This window comes from Mustela putorius, unplaced genomic scaffold (assembly GCF_011764305.1).
Source record: "Mustela putorius furo isolate JIRA1106 unplaced genomic scaffold, ASM1176430v1.1 tig00003845_pilon_pilon_pilon, whole genome shotgun sequence".
In the NCBI taxonomy this organism is placed as follows: Eukaryota; Metazoa; Chordata; class Mammalia; order Carnivora; family Mustelidae; genus Mustela; species Mustela putorius.
Genome location: NW_025421998.1, coordinates 89,177,217 through 89,192,758, shown reverse-complemented (window position 1 = coordinate 89,192,758; position 15,542 = coordinate 89,177,217). Strand labels below are relative to the sequence as shown.

The window sequence follows — 15,542 nt, the reverse complement described above, 5'->3', positions numbered from 1 at the left end:
CAAAAGTCACAGCAGTTACCAGGTCAGCTGTTTTATATGCCTCCTACTCAGAATTCAGTTGCGGTATGCCAGATAGGACCAGTTAGCTAGAAGGTTCAGATTTTTATTTTATTATTTTTATTCAGACTTAAAAAGATTTTATTTATTTATTTGACAGAGAGAGAGAGAGAAGGAAGGAGAGTTCAAGCAAGGGGAGTGGCAGGCAGAGGCAGAGGGAGAGGGAGAAGCAGGCTCCCAGCCTGATGGTAGGGCTCGATTCCAGGACCCAGGGACCATAACCCAAGCCCGGGGCAGACACTTAGCCGACTGAGCCACTCAGGTGTCTCTATTCAGATTTTTATTTTTATTTTTTATTTTTATTTTTTTTTTAAAGATTTTATTTATGTATTTGACAGAGAGATCACAAGCAGGCAGAGAGGCAGGCAGAGAGAGAGGAAGAAGCAGGCTCCCCGCTGAGCAGAGAGCCTGATGTGGGGCTCGATCCCAGGTCCCCGAGATCATGACCTGAGCCGAAGGCAGCGGCCCAACCACTGAGCCACCCAGGCGCCCCTCTATTCAGATTTTTAAATGTGGAAATCAAATGGTCTGGGTGCTTGCGTCCTCCAGGACCACTAAGAATTATGTCTGAATATTTAAGAACAGGATTTTTGGAGACCTTATGACATTACCAGTAGAAGCTGAGGAATATAAAGAGAGGTCTCACTTTTTTAATTGCCTTCATCATTAATCTTAGTGTGTCCACAAATTTGAGGGGTTTTGTTTTTGTGTTTTACTTACGTATGTAAAGATTAAAGTACCTTTATGTTAAAAGCATAGCAAGATTTCAGGCTTTTGAATACTGTCTCCACTCTACCTTGTTCCTTCTTTTTTTCTTGACAACATCACTGTTAATCCCTACTCCTATATTCTGATAGGCACAATTTCCTATTTCTGGGATCTATTCATATACACTTAGATATGATTATACTTAATGTGTCCCCATCTTTCATTTATTATTAACTATTTCTTAGTGGGGAGGGGCAGAGGGAGAGGGAGAATCTTAAGCAGGTTCCACAACCAGCATGGAGCCCAATGCAGGACTCAGTTTCACAACCCTGAGATCATAACCTGAGGTAAAATCAAGAATTGGATATTTATGGAACTAAGCCACCTACGTACCCCTGTTTTTTATTAGTAGTAATAATAAGTGACTTATTGAATGCTTAAGTGTAGGAAACAGTTTTAATCACTTTATAAATATATATCTTTTCTAACTCTTACAGGAACCCTCTTAATAATGTACTGTGATTCCTCTTTTACAGAAGAGATGACCGAGGCAGGCAGGTCACAACTTATGGCCAAGGTCTCTCAGATTGTAAAGAGAAGCCAAGATTCAAAGCCAGGCAGTAGATTCCACAGCTCTCATTCAGGCCACCAGTACCCTTGGCATTAGTAGTAGGAATGCAAACAGTATTGTAATGACAAGAAGGGGGGGGGATTGCAACAGTGTAATTGCTAATGTTTATTGAGGGATTACTGTGTGCTATTCACGATAATAATGGCTTTATGAGAGTTATATAACTGTTAAACCAGACTTTAAGATCATTTTCATCTTGAGGATGCTGACTTTCATTAACTTGCTTAAGTCCATGTGGCTAGTAATTGTTGGAAATTAAAGTCAAGCTCCTGAGCCAGAGTATCTATGGATTGTTGCTTATTTGCCCATTTCTGTTCCTTTTAGATGAACAATGAATTAAAGAATAAATACATCATTAATCTTCTAGTGCACAGAATGTTTTCAAGAAGTATTTGTGGATTGTAATATATAAACCTATGTTTGGATGAGATAACTTACACTCTTTGCCTCTTACACGGGACCCTGGAAGCTTGCTTTTCCTGTCAACTCTGCTAGACACTATGGGGAATACCATGATTTGTATTTTTTAAAAAATATTTTATTTATTTATTTGACAGAAAGAGAGCACGAGTAGGCAGAGGGAGAGGGAGAAGCAGACTTCCTGTCCAGCAGATAGCCTGATGCAGGACTCGATCCCAGGACCTTGGGATCATGACCTGAGCTGAAGGCAGACGCTTAACTGACGGAGCCACCCAGGCGCCCCACGATTTTTTATTTTATTTTTTTAAATTATAGAACTTTTGGTGGTGTTTTAAGTGTTAATACTAAAAGTAGTCTGTGCTAAACTCTAAAAAAATAAGTGTTTTAAAAACTATTTTATCTTTAATCTATTAAATAAAAATATTTCAGGCAATTATAAGATTTAGAAAAAGGGAGGTGAAACAACCACATACCAATAATCCAGAATGATAATGGTTATTCATATATCTTATTTCTTTCCTTATTTAATGGTGAGTTCTGTGTTTTGTGCTTAAAGCCATATCCAGAAGACCCAGCAGTTTATAAACCACTTTCCCAGGAAGAATTGCAAAGGATAAAGAATGAGAAAAAACAGAAACAGAACGAGAGAAAACAGAAAATATCAGAAAACCGCAAACATTTGGCTAGTGTACGTGTTGTACAAAAAAACCTCGTGTTTGTTGTAGGTCTGTCTCAGCGCCTAGCAGACCCAGAGGTAAGTCCTCTTCCGTTTTCTTTGTCACCTTGACATTTTTTTCTTTTTTGCCTATCCTATTTGGAAATAACAGCTGACCTTGCCTATTTGCAGGATTCCCCTGAAATTATTAAAACTTAGGAGAGAATGGGAAAAGATTTTTTAATTATCTCTAAGGATCCAATGACCAGTTTTGATCTTAGGCAAGTGTCTTAATCTTTCTTGGCCTCATTTTCTTTAGTTGTAAAACGAGGCAGTTGAACTAGACCTCTGAAATCTCCTTTAGTGCTCATAATCTATGAAAGTTGGATAATGGTTGTTTTGCTATTCAGGCTAACATGTGACATGAGTACTCAGGTTCTTTTTTTCTGTAGCTATATAAGGGGTTCACAGTGGACATGCAGTTACGTAGTGCAATCCCACTAGAGATCTGTACTTTTTTTTTAATCCTGTCCACATAGTGATTCTTGGTTATTAAACAGTTAGAGACCTGCTGCTACACTGTACCATCATTCTATATTCATTCATTTTAATCCAATTTTGGGGAAAGATTTGATGATTTCTTTGTCATTTGTTTGGAGGCAGGGGAGGCCTTAACACTTTTGTTCATTTCTTCTTTTTTCTTTTTCTCCTTTCACCACCTGCATTGTAAGGGTAAAGTTGAGCTCATAATATTCCCTGGTGCCCTTGGATGTACATCTGCTAATTGTCAGTTTCTGATTAGGAGGCGCTAACTAGATTGATAGGAGAGCAGGTAGAAGCCGATTGACAGCTAGAGTGTTTCCTTCAGCAGGAGAGAGTTGGATTTGGGAGAGCTTCCAGAAGTACTCCTTGAAAAGGGTTTGGAGTAACGCTTGTCGTCATGGTACCCATAAGAGGGAGGATTATAGTGAATATGCTTAGGGAGGTGGTAATCTTCAGACTTGGCTAAGTGGGCAAAGACCCCAGAGGAAGGAAATTTAAGGACTCTAAAAATTGATTTTCTAACAGTCAATATAGATAAATAATGCATATTTACAAATGATGAGTTTACTATGTAATTGAGACTGTGAAGGGGTCAGAATCAGTAGAAGAGAAAGTCAGGGAGACCTTACTAAGAAGCCTTTATCATTGATCATTGGCAATAATATCACCGGCACTTCCAGAATTGCTTAGAATTAAGTCCAGGGATACTGGTATTAGTGGGTGACATTAATCCTTCAGGAGACCAGGTTCTTTCCAAAACCAAAGGGGGCTGATCTAGAGTTCTACAAGAAAAGACTTCAGTAAGAGCTGTTAAGGATGAGAGCTCATTTTAGGCCTGTGACTGAACCTCAGCAGCCAGTTCTTTCTTTTTGTTTTTAATTCCTCAGGCAGGCAGATCCCAGTTCCCCTGTGACCATTTTCTTGAATACCACAACTTTATACACTAGTCCTTCTGTTCTCCCCTTTCAACTCTGCCTTTTTTCTAATCAGAGGGCATTTCTTGCCTTTGCAAGTTTTTTATTTTATCTGTCTCTGTTTACTCCTTCTAATCTTATTGATTAGAACCTACTTTGGCATTTCTGAAACTGCTGTTCCAGTAAACTAGTGGAACTTTTGATTTCACAACTCCTAGGTATGCATGTACTTGATTTTGTTAATACATCCTGCCTGGATCCTGTCACCCATAGTACTGGAGGCATATGGGGAGCAGCACCTGAAAGCTGGCTAAAATCGAGCTCTAGTCTCAGTCTGGTGTCTCCTGTCTCCTCTTCAAATTCCGTGATTTGTTCTTACTTACATAGAGGCTTCTTTCTTCCACTTCAAATGACATGACTCCAGTAACATTAATCTGAAGAAGTATTACACAGAAAATAATTAATCTAGGTGGTGACTAGTGAGAGAGGGTACTTTATCTTGAATCTAAACGTGCCCTTAAAAAACATTCTACTTTTTTTATACTTTTGAAATCATTGTTGCTTGTTGAGAGGATAGGCAATTTTTAAAAACATTGGTTTCTCTCATTTATTTCTCTTAAAACTCTAGAAGACCAGTGTTTTATTTATTCAGTCTTAATACTTCTAAAACATAATATAACAAATTCTCTTAATTTATTGCATAGTCTTTTCAGCTTGGAAAATTTGAAGTTGGCTTTATTAGAAAACTTGGTTTCAAGTTGTTAGTGTAACTTTCAGGTCAGAGAAGATCCCAATTTACTTATTTTTGGATGATGAACAATTTGATATTTGAGTGAATTCCTTTTAGAAAAACAGAAGAGTTGAGGAAAAATTCAGGCTTATTTTGAAAATGACTTTTGTGGGGCGCCTGGGTGGCTCAGTGGCTTAAACCTCTGCCTTCTGCTCAGGTCATGATCTCAGGGTCCTGGGATCGAGCCCCACATCGGGCTCTCTGCTCAGCAGGGTGCCTGCTTCTCTCTCTCTGTCTGCCTCTCTGCCTACTTGTGATCTCTGTCAAATAAATAAATCAAATCTTTAAAAAAAAAAAAAGACTTTTGTACATCAGAAAACTTAATACCAGGATTGATGGTCAAATGTATTCATTTATCAATCAATAAAAAAACCTATTTTATTTATTTTTTAATATTTTTATTTGAGCGAGAGAGCAAGCGTGAATGAGGAATAGAGGGAGAGGAAGTAGCAAACTCCCCACTGAGCAGGGAGCCCACCATGGAACTTGATCCCAGGATTCCAGGATCATGACCTGAGTGGAAGACAGGTGCTTAACCGACTGAGCCACCTGGGGGCCCCCCCTAAAAAACTATTTTAGAAGATATGGTAGGTAGTTAGAGGCAGTGATTAGGGGTAATTATCTTCCAAATCCTGAAATTGCAATTTGCTGGAACCTAATTCATTCATTTTATAAATTAACTATTGAATACTTATCATGTTTTAGGTACTTTGATGTTGGAAATAAAATAATTTAGCAAGCCAGACACAGTCTGTACCTAAACTAACAGACTATTGGTAAGACAAGATTTAAGTACTTTTTTTTTTTTTTAAGATTTTTATTTATTTGAGAGACAGAGAGCACAAGTGTGGAGGAGAGGGAGAAGCATGCTCTCTGTTAAGCAGGGAGCCCAATATGGGGCTTGATCCCAGAACTCTGGGATCATGACCTGAGCTGAAGGCAGACGCTTAACCAACTGAGCCACCCAGGTGCCCTGAATTGAGGTACTTGTAAGTGTGCTGGGGATTTATAATCAGGGAAGTACAAAAAGTTTTTTGGGGAACATTTAACAGTAGGAAACTTGGCTAGTATAGAAATCCACAAAAAGCCTCCCAGAGGAAAGGATAATTAAGAATTACTACAGAGGCAGCCTGGGTGGCTCAGTGGGTTAAACCTCTGCCTTGGCTCAGTTCATGATCTCAGGGTCCTGGGATCGAGTCCCGTATTGGGCTCTCTGCTCAGCAGGGTGCCTGCTTCCTCCTCTCTCTCTCTCTCTGCCTGCCTCTCTGCCTACTTGTGATCTCTGTCTGTCAAATAAATAAATAAAATCTTAAAAAAAAAAAAGAAAAAGAGAGAAAATTACTAGAGATTGGCTAGGCAGCAAATAAGGACAGGAGTGTCCCATGTATGTGGTGGTCCAAGAGAGCAGCTTGTTTGAGGAACTAAAAGACTTTATAAAGACAGAACCATGTTATTTTACAAATCAGAAATTGAGGCATAGGGAAATTAAGTGACTTCATTATGTGACCTGAAATCATGCAGCTATTTCATAGCAGAGCCAGGACTAAGAACCACCCCTCTTCCCAACCCACCAGTTCTTTAAAGGTCCTGTTCCAGTATATTTTACACTGATAATTGGTCTTTTGTTCATCCATTCACCTAATTTATCCATTCATCCCTTCTTTCTCTGCTGACCAAATTTTTATTTTCTCTGTAGTATCCATGAACACTTGACTGTGTTCCCAAAGAATATATAGGAAGACATATTAAACATTAGGCATGCAATTGGGCATTTATAATTCTGTCATGTGGCCTTTTGTATTCTATATTAGTATTAAAGCCAGCTCACTGAAGTAAATATATAATATTGAATATATGGATATTCAATATCCATATATATGAATATGATATTGGATATATGAATATATGGATATCCATATCCATATATATATATATATGAATATATGGATAATGTGGATATGAAGGGTGCTTTACCTACTCCCCATACTTCTTAATAACTAGAATGCTCTTTTGCTAGTTGTATGTTTAGGTAGAATTTGGAGTATTTAACTTAATATAGGAAGTTTAAATTATTTGAATTTCCCTTGCTGGGACAAGCTATTTCTTATCAGCCATAGGCCATTTGCTAATACTTTGAGGCCCACCAATGTTCTTTATCCATGTAATTCTTTTTGTTCAGTGCTAAAACAAATTATTTTTCGGTTAACATTTATTGAGTACCTACAGTGTGCTGGGCAGTATGTAAGACACCGAGTATACACTGACCAGTACAAAAGTAGCCCTTGCTTATTTTCAAACTAACCATTTAACATAACATGAGAAGCACTCTGTGCTATAGAAGCACAAGAGAGAGCACCCGATCTTGTTGGGGAGGTATGTACTCTCTTGCTGTCTTTGGGGCAAAGTGCTTCTGGTCCAGGAACTGTACAGATTCTTCAGGATGAGAAAGATCTCGGTCTGCAAGTGATTTGTTTGGAAGATTAGAGTGCAGTGATGAGAGATGAGGCTGGTGAGGTAAGTAGTAACACACTATGAAGGGCTTTCTAACTGTGCGAAGGAGTTTGTACTTTATTCTAAAGGCAGTGGGAACCTATTGAATGTTCTTTCTTTCTTTTTTTTAAAGATTTTATTTATATATTTGACTCAGAGAGACACAGTGAGAGACACAGGGGAGTGGGAGCGGGAGAAGCGGCCTTCCTGCTAAGCAGGGAGCCTGATGTGGGACTTGATCCCAGGACCTTGGGGTCCTGACATGAACAGAAGGCAGGCGCTTCAGGACTGAGCCACCCAGGCGCTCCCCTGTTGAATGTTCTTTAGATCAATGACATGAATAGATTTGTGCCTTGAAAATAATCATTCTGGCTCCACTGTTACATGTCAGTATAATTATATACAAGTTATTATGTTGTATTGAAGATGTTATACCCAGATACTGGCTAGAAACTATTTCCATAAGTGAGTGGTTTTCAACCTTATCAGAGCTAGTACCTGTTTTTAAAAATATTTTGTAACACTCTTTGACTTTTATGAAGTGATTTCATGAGATAAAGAAATAAAAAGAATAAAAGGAAATAATTTATAAAAAAGACTGTTTCTACATGTAGAATTTGGGTACCAGTACTCTAGTACTCTACCTTGCTACGCAAGGTGTGGTTTCTGAGCTGGTAGATTAGTATCCCATGGGTGCTTATTTTGTAAACTCAGGCCCTGCTTCAGAGCTACTGGATCTGAATATGCAATTTAACTAGATCCTCAAATGATTTGTATGCATATTCACGTTTGGGAAGTACTGTTTTTAAATACACAATAAAGTAGTAAGATGCTTGCAAAATCACTGTGAATGTGATACCTAGAAAGGCAGATTGTTATAGGTGTATGTATTGGCAATCCAGATAGTAGGAAGAGCCAGTGATGTGATTTTTCTGGAATAACTCTTGATATAATTCTGAACAAATCACCTGTAGTCTTCCCTTAATTATGTATTATTTGCTTTCTTATAAATACAACATATGGCGGAACTGTAGGGAACTACTTTTGAGTTTATATATAATGTGGAATTTGTTTCTAGGTTCACATAATTATAAATAGGCCTCTCAGCTATATGAATGTCTTGTAGGATATTCAAAAGTTCTACAGGACAATTCTTTATTGTGCAGGGCGAGCCAGAGCATTGTAAGCCATTCCTGGCTCCCATCCACTGAACATAAGTATCACCTCCCAGTCACTTTGACAACCTCCCCCAATAAAAGCTCCCACAGATTTTTAAAAATGCTCCCTTGAATGGTGCCTTCATTGAGAGCTACTACCATAAACTCACAGGGGATTTGAGATGCTGATGCAGCACAGCATATGACCAGCCTTAACTCTTGAAGCAGATACTTTGACTCTGAAGCCCTGTGCTGAGTTGGTGTGCATCTACTTGGAATATTGAGTGCAGTTCTCAACTCTATTAGCCAGGAAGCTTTTGAACAGAAACTCTTCCCTACTCATCAGCCCTGAGACTTCGCTGTGTACAACCTGGGAGTCATTGCTTTTGCCATTAACAGTCTCATTTGTCTTGGGGGATTTGGTGGAAAAAAGATTGAAAACAAATACAGTCACCTCATCTTATAATCCATTAAAATTGGCTATAGAAAACATAACAGCTTTATGCTTATAAGAACCTAAAATAAAATGTGGTAAAAATAATTATGTTAATTAATTTGAAAACAGTTAAGAATTGATGGTACCTCAGCCAGACAGTTCAAATCCTTGATTCTGTCAAGTGCAGAACATAGTAGCTAAGTTGTAAGTATGTGAGAATGTTATCAAATTAAAGTGTTTGAAAAGAATACTTTGCACACACGTGGATGGCAACACACAGAAAGGTCTATAGGTAATATAGGTCTATAGGTAAATTCTAGGAAAAGTACAGAATTTAATTTTGAAGTAGCAAATTACAGGAGAGGTTTTTGTATCAAGGTATGTAGTAGTCAAATAAACTAAGGTCAAGTAAGTTTGTAAGAGAAGTTAAATGAGTACATGAAGTGATCACAAAGGAAGTGACACAGGTACGAGGGGGAATAACCACCAAGAAGTAACCAAGTAATGGAGAAAGAAATGTATAAATTTGTTTCCTAATATTTTTTCCATCCATCACCACATATATGTCATTTACCAGGAAAAAGGAGGAAAAAAACAGGAGATAATCAAGAAGTGGTAAAATTAACACAAAGAAACTTAAGTACACACACACACACACACACACACACACACACACAGTGATAAATCATGAAGGGTAAGGTTGAGCAATATTGTTACCATATTTGCAATTTGTAGCTTTAATGTAATATATCAAATGTTTTATACAATAGATTTATGACTAAAGACTCTAATATGTCTGTTCTTGAGTTTCTGTCTCTGTTTAATACATGATTATTTTGGTCATTGTTTTGAGAATTACTTTTTTATAAGGATTATCTATTAATGAAAATATGGTTAAGATATTTGATCTGTTTGGTGTATCTTCACACTATGAAGATAAGATCCCATGGATTATTGGTGCAGTTATGAGAACATAGTACACAATACCAAACTTAGTGTGTCTTAGTTTCCATATAGTGGGTCAATAAGAAATAGCTTTTAGACTGTTGATGATTTCCTGTAGGTTAATCACACAAATTGTAATTAGAAAGTGTCACATTTATTAGAAAACTTTAAAAGTTATTTTCCTTTCACTGAAGAGGGATGGTGTATGTCCCCATTATAAGGATAACATTGATGAAAATGGGGACACATTATACCTTATTTCTTCTTCTTTTATAGGTTTTAAAACGACCAGAATATTTTGGGAAGTTTGGTAAAATACATAAAGTTGTCATCAATAATAGCACATCATATGCAGGCTCACAGGTAACTAATTATAGGGATTTTTGCCTTTCCTCCCTGTGGTCTAGGCTTGACCTGGGCTATTCAGAAGGAAAATCTGCTTTCTGGGAGTAGAAAAGCCTGAGGGTCAAGGATTTAAGCAGTGTTAGTGACCTCTACTGGTGGGGTGGGGGAATTTCTGGTGCTTATTTGACTTCAGGACTTAACAGTGAATTGATTGTAGTAAGAAATGGTAAAACAAAGATTAAGTGATGGTTTGAGGGGGAGGGGGAGTTGAGTCTATTATCAGGCAGTGTAATAATTAGATGATGATTTCTAATAAACTTAATAGAGCATCTTTGTTATGCTGGTATTAGGAGACAGAATAGTCTTGCAAATTGGATTTATTTTGGGGAGAACATAATTGGACACAGTGTCTTGAAGTTTTTTTTTTTTTAAATCTAACTTTCAAAGTTTGTTGTAACCTAGACGAGCCTGTCAAATGACTTTAGAAAAATAAATACCAAGCCAGAGATGATATTTTATCCATATTATATTTTAGTCTACTTAAAATCAGATAAGTATGATTGTTTTAAGATGAACTATTACATGGTTTAATCAAAGCTACTACTATTTCTGATTATGGTCATTATTATTAATGATAATAGTAGTAAAGACTTTTAGAATTCCCTAGGCAGGGTGCAAAGGAATTGTTTTTTTCTTGAATTTGAAATTAGTAACCGTGTGTTTTCACTTTAGGGTCCAAGTGCCAGTGCTTATGTAACCTATATCCGGTCAGAAGATGCTCTCAGAGCCATACAGTGTGTCAACAATGTGGTAGTAGATGGCAGAACACTTAAGGTAATCTGGCCTCTTGATTGTTTTTAAGGGGGAAGAGATTAAATGTAGTAAAAAGGGGAGACTCTTAGCATTTGCTCATTACATTTGGAGGGAGTCTGTTTGAAGATTGCTTCTTAAACATCCGTACTAACTTATGACCGCTAATTTGTTTACTTCCAGCTTATGTAGGGTCTTGTTTTACCAGGTAGGAATAAACACATTCATTATTAGGTGATAATCTTTAAAAATCTGTATTTACACATAGTCTTATTTTGTGAAAATAGGATCTATTATTCTTATCAGAAATAGATAATGATTCTAATTTGTCATCCTTAAAGATCTGGCCATTGATCAGTTAAGGTTTGAGTAAAGGGTTGCACTAAGCCATGCTTGATATGAATGGAGAGAGGATGGCCTAACTAGAAAAAAGAATTTGCTTAGGTGCCTAACTTCTGTAACATGGAATAGGTTTTGTATGTCTTCTCTAGGGAATATGATTTGGGTACTCAAGTTCTGGAAAACCTAACTGAGGTGCTTTCTTTAGTTCTCCCAAAGAAGCATCATTTTTAATAGATACTGCTAGCAGCAATAGTTTAGTTCTCCAGTGTTCAGAGTCATACTTCTCTTCTTGTTTTGTCATGTCTGTGCCTCATTTGAGGTGAAGTGAAAATACCAATTCACATTTTGGGTCCTTCCCTCCCCCTCTTTCTGCAGGCATCTCTAGGTACAACAAAATACTGCAGTTACTTCTTAAAGAATATGCAGTGTCCAAAGCCTGACTGCATGTATCTACATGAATTGGGGGATGAGGCGGCCAGCTTCACGAAAGAGGAAATGCAGGTAGTAAATTAATGTGAATTATAAACTTTGCAGAAAAGGAAGTATTGTTCTTTATAAATTAAAATTTCAAAAGCAAAAACTGGGGATTAAAAAAAATTATTATTAAAGTAGCATTTTCCAAATAGTGTTCCATGGAATGTCAGTTCTACAGAATATTGTTCTATTAAAAATGGATCTGTAATCCATTAAGTTTGAAAATGCTAGATTAATGAAGATAAATAGTTTTCTTTCCTACAGGACTTCTCAGAGTCTTTAATATGCTAATACATATCCAAGAAGGGAATGTACAGTCAGAACTTAATTGACCAAGGAAAGCATTTTGGTAAATGCTACTTTAGGGGGAATATCAACAAATTGGAAGCTAAGTGGGTTACTGTAATTATGAGAGTTTTTCCTTCCCAGTTTCCACTCTTTATAGAACATGCTAGAAGATAATAACCTATCAAATATTGCTGATAACCTAACATTTTTATAAAATGATTCTCCTCGTGAAAGTGTACAATGAGTCAGTGTCCTGTGAAGGTGGATTGAAGGTTTATTATCCTGTGTTCTTTTTTATATTTTCTATTCTCTGGTCTCCTTTCAACTTGTAGTATTATAAACATGATTTTACAAGTAAAATTGTTGACCATATGCATATTAAATAAGGATTATACCAAAGCACAATGCTGCACTTCCCTATTATAGATGAGGACATCAGATTGTTGCTGTGGACTTTTGCTGTAATACTTCTCATTTAGAAGATAGAGGGCCGTTGATTGCTACCTTGGGCTCTCCAGGTCAAACTAGAGAGAATCTGGTAGGGTCTCTGTTAAGAGCATATTGTTAAAATGAAATCTTTCCCTTTTTTCACTTGGAGTTATTTCAAACTTAAATCCCATTATAATTGATTCATTGGAATTTCTCGATTGTGTTTCTTTATGGTCTAAAAACAATGTTAAAATAAGGTCTCTGTGATATTTAATGGGGAGAGATGACTTCTTATTTAATAAATGCTTCTTGATTTTTTTTTTCTTTTTTTGGGTGAAACGTTGTGAGTAGAATCTAAGGTCACATCATTCCAGAATAAATTTTGACATGTAGAGAACATGCATTACTCATGCTACTGTTATACTGAAAATTTCTGCCAAAGAATTTCTAAGCCCTAGTCGATCTCATTTTTGAGTAATCCTGAATTATAAACGAAAATGGACAGACAGTCCCATGGAACTGACTTGTAATGGGATTTAACCTGTCTTTCTGGACTGCCCCTGTAAAATCATTTGATTATTAGTTTTAGTGCTTAGTTGCTAATGAAAGCCATAAGTCTCCTGAAGTATTGATTGCAGAAAATAATTTCAAGGCTTTTCATGTTTTAAAGATGTAACATCCACATCTCCTATATTTTTTTCTTAATAATTTAAAATTCATATTGTGATGAATTCATCTGCTCTTGATGTGAGTTTAAAATTAATTTGAAAAGAGGTTTCTTTATTGAAACGGTTCCTCTTATATAGAAAGGAAATTTGAACAAATTATGTCATGGCAAAAATCAGAAGATCTTTCCTTGTTATTGCATAATTAAAAATTTGGTACCATATGAAATATTTATAGATCCATTTGAAACAGGCAGGAGCCCCCTTGGAACAGGGCACAGTGTGCTGTGCAGTGTATATAACACAGTTCTACTTGATTAGGTGACGTTGGCCTTGCTTGTTTTTACTGTCTTGTGTTTTTTTGATCTGTCCCATTCTGGGTTTGGTTTTCCTGTAACATCTAGTTAGACCACACTTTAAAATAATTAAACAATCCTGAAGGTAAGTAAAAATGTCATTTCAGTCATGATTTACATGCGAGTAGTAAAAAGTTTTTCAAAGTAATTTCACTGTAATTGATTTAAGATTTTATTTATTTATTTTTGAGAGCTAGGGAGAGAGCACAAGCATGAGTGGGGGGCAGAGGGGCAGAGGGAGAAGCAGACTCCCCAGTGAGCAGGGAGTCCAGTAAGGGGCTCCATCCCAGGACCCTGGGATCATGACCTGAGCCGAAGGCAGATGCTTAACCCACTGAGCCACCCAGGCACCCCTCATTGTAACTTCTTTTTGTGTAAGACTAATTTCCAGAGGCAGTCTTTGCCTAATTTTCCCGATAATGTTTGTGATACTGTCTTCTGATATGTAGCAACCGACTATAGTAAATACAGATTTCTCTCTGTGTATAGAGCAGTGATCTGTAAACTTTCTGTAAAGAGCCAGTTAGTAAATATTTTAGGCTTTCTGGGCCTATGGTCTTTTTAGTAAATACTCAGTTCTTCTGTTGTAGCAGAGACCAGCCATAGACAGCAAGTAAATGAATGAGCATGACTGTTCCAATAAAACTTCACTTATAAAAACAAGGGGCTGGGGGACACCTGGGTGGCTTGGTTTGGTGTCTGCCTTTGGCACAGATCATGATCCCAGGGTCCGGGGATTGAGTTCTGCTTTGGGGTTCCTGCTCAGTGGGAAGTCTGCTTCTCCCTCTCCCTCTGCCTGCTGCTCCCCGTAATTGTGCATGTGTGCTCGCTCTCTCTCTCTCTATCAAATAAGTAAATAAAATCTTAAAAAACACACACACAAGAGAAACAAAGGGGCTGGCTGTAAACTGCCAGCTCCAGTTTTGGAGTTTAAAATAACATTAATTTTTATATAAAAACAAAGTAATGGAATTTTTACTTTGTGTCAAGATAATGAAAAAGGTTATTAATACTCTTCATCTGTGTACAATTTACAACATGTTTTTCTTATTTATTTAAAAGATTATTTATTTGACAGAAAGCAAGAGAGAGAGAGAGAGAGAGCAAGCAATAGAGGGAACACAGGCAGGGGGAGTGGGAGAGGAAGAAGAGAAGCAGGCTTCCTGCTGAGCAAGGAGCCTGATGTGGGGCTCTATCCCGGGACTCTGGGATCATGACCTGAGCTGAAGGCAGAGGCTTAACGACTGAGCCACCATCTAGGTGCCCTGTTCGTCTCTTTTAAAAAGAGAAATTAAATATTTTTGGTGATCTTCAGAAAATTCTGTAATGGCCCTGTTAGAAGGCTTCATTCTTAAATGAAAGATGGAGGAATAAGTTGAAAAGGGCCTCTATTGTTATTTTCCTTTTTTGTTTTTCCCTTTCCTCCTTCTTTCCTTCCTTCCTTCCTGGATTTATTTATTTAGTTGACAGAGAAAGAGAGAAAGCACAGCAGGGGGAGTGGGAGAGGGAGAAGCAGGCTTCCTGCCAAGCAAGGAGCCCAATGTGGGACTCAGTCCCAGGACCCCGGGATCATGACCTGAACCAAAGGCAGATGCTTAGCAGACTGAGACACCCAGGTGCTCTGGACCTCTAGTTTTTTGAGCTGGCAAAAAAGTTGTCTGTAATTATGCTTTCTGCACAATAAATGGTTGATGAAATCCTTAATGAATGGATTTGTTGGAAGAACTTTCATTGGTCTGGCAGTTCTGTGACATCCTTACAGGGTTCTCTAATGCCATGAAAAACCCTTATATGTTTTATTTAGGATATCTTTAATAATTCAGAAAGTAAGTCATTACTTTATACCACCCATTTTGTGAACCCCACTGCAGTTTTAATTTCTTCTTCCATTAGGCGGGTAAGCACCAAGAATATGAACAGAAACTACTTCAAGAATTATATAAGTTAAACCCCAATTTTCTTCAACTATCTACGGGTTCAGTTGATAAGAATAAGAACAAAGTGACACCACTGCAGAGGTATGATACGTAAGTACCGATATTAGTATAATCGGACACCTTACCTTCATGTCTGTCTATCTTCTCTTC

General features: G+C 37.4%; 1 protein-coding gene across 6 annotated transcripts in view; it reads left to right on the top strand.

Moving 5' to 3' along the window:
• Positions 1-15,542, top strand: part of CNOT4 (CCR4-NOT transcription complex subunit 4) — a 140,120-nt gene that overhangs the window by 67,473 nt on the left and 57,105 nt on the right. For 3 of the 6 annotated variants that reach the window (XM_004741704.3, XM_004741706.3, XM_004741708.3), the window contains exons 3-7: positions 2,373-2,570; positions 10,023-10,109; positions 10,824-10,925; positions 11,619-11,744; positions 15,349-15,473. In XM_004741704.3, coding sequence (XP_004741761.1) covers positions 2,373-2,570; positions 10,023-10,109; positions 10,824-10,925; positions 11,619-11,744; positions 15,349-15,473 — 638 coding nt within the window. Of the gene's footprint in view, positions 1-2,372; positions 2,571-10,022; positions 10,110-10,823; positions 10,926-11,618; positions 11,745-15,348; positions 15,483-15,542 lie in introns of all 6 variants that reach the window. The other 3 variants (XM_004741703.3, XM_004741705.3, XM_004741707.3) reach the window with 1 other exon arrangement.